At 41.4% G+C, this 2754-nt stretch overlaps 1 protein-coding gene across 1 annotated transcript; it reads right to left on the reverse strand.

Moving 5' to 3' along the window:
• Positions 1 to 690: 690 nt before the first annotated feature.
• LOC121426660 (muscarinic acetylcholine receptor M3-like) lies at positions 691 to 1923 on the reverse strand. Its single transcript, XM_041623031.1, has one exon. It carries the CDS (start codon positions 1921 to 1923, stop codon positions 691 to 693), a length of 1233 nt encoding a protein of 410 aa, XP_041478965.1.
• Between the last annotated feature and the right edge of the window lie 831 nt (positions 1924 to 2754).

Here is a 2754-nt window from a genome sequence, read left to right on the forward strand (position 1 = left end):
AAAAGCCATACCAATTCCAATTGAAAGACATTTCTTCTCTGTATACTTAAGTTACTGTTAAGGTAATTAAACTGGTGTTCACGTTACACTTAATCGAGTGGCAATTGTTAAAAGGGTAGCATTCATTTTTTCATTTCTATATATTCGGCTTAATATTGCATTAAAGAAATCGTAAAATGGTCACAGTCAAGACTTACACATACAAAGTTTCCGGTTACACTTCGTAATAAAGAAGGTTCTTTAATCCAAAGTTCGTAATTCCGAAACATGTAAATTGCCTATACCTCGACGTTCGTCAATCCGAAAAAGTAAAAGGGTTCGTTAATCTGTACATTTATGGAGTTACTCCAAAGGTTCGATAATCCGAAAACGAAATAAGGTTCGTTGTTCCAAAGGTTCAATAGTCCGACAACGAAATAAGATTCGTTGATAATTACGTTTTCGGACTGACGAACCTTCGGAATTACGAACCTCATTTCGTTTTCGTATAAACGAACCGTCGAAATTACGAACCTCACTTTGTTTTCGGACTAACGAACCTTCGGAATTACGAACCTTCGGAAATACGAACTTTCGGAATAACGAACCTACGGAATAACGAAGCTACGGAAATAAGTATGTATGCAAAGTTTCCAGATACAGAAAATTCAAAGTCCATTTGGAGTAGGGAATTGTCTCCACCAGCACTGCCTAAAACCCTTTCACTGGTTGCCTGTTCCGGGCTTCAGCCGTATGGTGATCTTTACGATGAACTGTTCCGCATGGCCAATGGTCAAGAAACAGAAAGTGGCTAAAGTTTCTGCGAAAATGGACATTCGTGGCCGCATAAATGAATGGGTTTATGGTCGAGTTGCACCATACCATAACTTCTAGAACCTCCCACAAAACAGCAGAAGCACAGTTTGATCCACAGAAGGCGAAGACTACTGTCATTATTTTGTAAGGTGTCCAGAAGAGTATGAAGCATCCCGTGAGGATACTCAAAACGATGGATGCTTTTCGATGCTTGACTAGTCTGTTTCTGCTATTCTTGTCTCGTAGGTCTATTCTAATTGCATCAGGGGACGCCATCTCAAAGCTGTTGATGCTTGCCTCTCGCTTCGATCTCGCAGCCTCCATGCTCCGAGTGTCACCGACAGTGGGTGAAATCGTTTTTCCCATGCTCGTCGGCTTTTGATGACATGAAACTTTGACATGCAAGCTTGTACATACGGGTTTCTTGGTGGCAGCATCAGATGTTTGCTTTGGAATCTGTTCATTGCAATACAGGGGAATTTGACGGTCATCACTTTCCTTTGTTCTTCTCCGAATGTTCAGGTAGACGAAACAGTTCAACACGACTGCGACGGCAAGTACGGTGATAAAGACAATAAAGTTGATGAACAATGTCGCAAAACGGTTGTAGACGAACGCCATTCTACATGTTTCAGAGTGATCCGCATTAGTTTGACCGGTCATGGAACTCCAGGTGAACTCTAGGAACGAGAAGAAACCTATTACGATCGCCCATGTTGACGCAAGAATCAGTCCTACCCTCTTCTTTGTCTGGCATAATTTGTACTTGAGACCCATGGTGACCATGCAGTAACGGTCCCAGCTGATGTAAGCCATGGTTAGAATAGACACCCAGCTCACCGTATAGTCCAGGACTAGCCATAACCTACAGGCAATTTCACCAAGTGGCCAATGCCCCACGATGAACCTTGATAGGTTGAAAGTTAAACTGCATGCACCGATAAAAAAGTCCGTTACAGCGAGATTCAGAATAAAGAGATTTCCAACTTTAGATCGAATACGCGAGTCTCGAACATAAGCCACAATCACAAAGACGTTTCCAAAGACAGTCACGGTAATGATAATTGTTTCTATTAATGCAATTATGACAACTGCTGCAGTTGGGTAAAGCACGGTTCCTCTTGCCATAATGGATTCTTTTGATTTTACCCGATTTATAATCAGAAAGTAAAAGTTTAAACTCAATTACAGAAGGACATGCATGGATCCATCCTATAGGGTGGATTATAAGCAGTCAGTGAAGTCATAGGCCCTACGCAGAAAAGAAAGTATTTGGCCTAAATCTCCCTGGGGACGATTCGAACGTTGTGTCGCATCCGGGGTGCTAATCATTGTCAACAAAATATTATTTACATCTTATAGGCGACAGGCTGAAGAAATGTACCTTTTTCCCAACTCATTAACACCAAAACGCACCTCTCGCAAGATCTCACAGCACCACGTCGCCGCATAAACTTCTATTGGGCATTCTAACGACGAATCACGTCTACAAACATTAATTTCTGCAGAGCTTAATTATTATCTCCATTCCATGGTTTGTCACGACGACGCTACGTGTATGGAAGAAAAGTTAAAGTCACATGAATAAGACCAGCAAACATCACGCGTACTAATCTGATACTTTCATCTCTCTTAATTATGTAGGCCTAGACTAGTGAAGGTAATTGCCTTTTAATGGTCATTGGTGGCGGAGTAAAAATACTTTATTTTATTGGAGAGATTTTTGATATGGTTGATGGATGATGATGAAAAAATTGTCCGGTATAAAGATGGCACGAAGGAGAGTACAAAAGACCCAATTTCACCCAAACCAAATTTTATTTGTGGAAGCGATGCTATCAAAATTTGTTTTTCTCCTCAGTACGGCCGGGCCGGGAGGAGCCCCATCGCTTGTCATAACCATGAGAGGCATAATTCTCATTGACAATCTTTATTCTCAATTTTCGTTTCAGGGGCGGC

This window comes from Lytechinus variegatus, chromosome 13 (genome assembly GCF_018143015.1).
Source record: "Lytechinus variegatus isolate NC3 chromosome 13, Lvar_3.0, whole genome shotgun sequence".
NCBI classification, from domain to species: Eukaryota; Metazoa; Echinodermata; class Echinoidea; order Temnopleuroida; family Toxopneustidae; genus Lytechinus; species Lytechinus variegatus.